The 1,213-nt window shown below is 26.8% G+C and overlaps 1 protein-coding gene across 1 annotated transcript in view; it reads right to left on the reverse strand.

The window, feature by feature from the left end:
- LOC106687844 (putative uncharacterized protein DDB_G0285119) overlaps positions 1 to 1,213 on the reverse strand; it is a 26,085-nt gene that overhangs the window by 9,945 nt on the left and 14,927 nt on the right. Inside the window, exons 7-8 of the mRNA XM_014431987.3 lie at positions 838 to 899; positions 370 to 513 (exon numbers count right to left, since the gene is read on the reverse strand). Coding sequence (XP_014287473.1) covers positions 370 to 513; positions 838 to 899 — 206 coding nt within the window. The remainder of the gene's footprint in view (positions 1 to 369; positions 514 to 837; positions 900 to 1,213) is intronic.

A 1,213-nucleotide genomic window follows, 5' to 3' on the forward strand; every position in this document is an offset into this window, starting at 1 on the left:
AAGCCCAAACCTTATCTGGACTTGGTCATATACTAAGCACTATTTTAAACAGTAATTATAAAAAAATTGAGACAGCAGAGAACAAGTTTATTAAAAGGCCCGGAGTAAAATGAGACAGGTGAAATCAGATAAAGGAATCTTGGGCTCATGCCATTGACCTGTAACAGCTACACTCTCATTTTATCACTGTCTTTTCTCAGCAGTCATGCTCTAACTCACTAACTATACTTTAAGTTAGAGCGAGGGATGAACAAGGATTGTTTTTGGTACAGATAAAATAATATATCATCTAAAATCCTGAAAATGGATAGTAAATGATTGCAATTAAAAAACAACAACACATAATTAGCAAGCTAATACATCTCTTACTAAAAGTCTCGATCCAGAAGGTTTGACATCAATTTGGCTGCTTCCTGGTTGTGCTAAAATTTCATTAGAGGCAGATGGAGATGAATTACTTTCAGATGAATTATTGGAAGAATTACTTTGTCCACTGGCTTCAAGATTTCTATTCTGGAATCGAAAACCAAAATTACTTGGAGTCCTGGTGGCTAATTAATTGTAAATAAAAAAAATGTTTCTTAGTGCATGAGGAGCCTACCAATCAGATTACTATATATACCTACAAAAAGTGTAAGTGATATTTGAACTATACAATAGGTAGGATTGGCCGAAAAAACAAAGTATCTTTTTACTTTAAAATATGATGTCTTTTAAAATATTTGGATAAAAATATTAATAAATAATAAATCAAAAAGATAAATATAAAATAAATTAATATTAATTAATAAATTAAAACATATATTAGTAGTAATAATTTACAACAATGAGTCTTACCTCTACAGTCCAAGAACCAACAGAATAGAAGGACTCTTCAGCCACTTTTCTATTTCTTATATCTGGAATAATATAATATAATATCTAAAATAATGTATCATAATATCTGAAATAATATAATATAATATTTGAAATAATATTAATAATTTTTAAAAAAAATTGAAAAGGTAGTATATAAAAACTAATATTTAATTTATATACCTGAGTTAGTCTACGAATCATCTGCACACTGTATGATTTTTTAACATAACATGGAGGTTTTAAAATCAATAATTATTTGTTTACAACATATTATGAATAATGCCTAATTTAAGCAAAAAAATAAAAACCAATATTTGAGTTTTTTTTTTATTCAATTAAAAATAACATTATTAAT

The sequence above is a fragment of the Halyomorpha halys genome, unplaced genomic scaffold (assembly GCF_000696795.3).
Source record: "Halyomorpha halys isolate HHAL.00 unplaced genomic scaffold, Hhal_1.1 Scaffold1017.1, whole genome shotgun sequence".
Taxonomy (NCBI): Eukaryota; Metazoa; Arthropoda; class Insecta; order Hemiptera; family Pentatomidae; genus Halyomorpha; species Halyomorpha halys.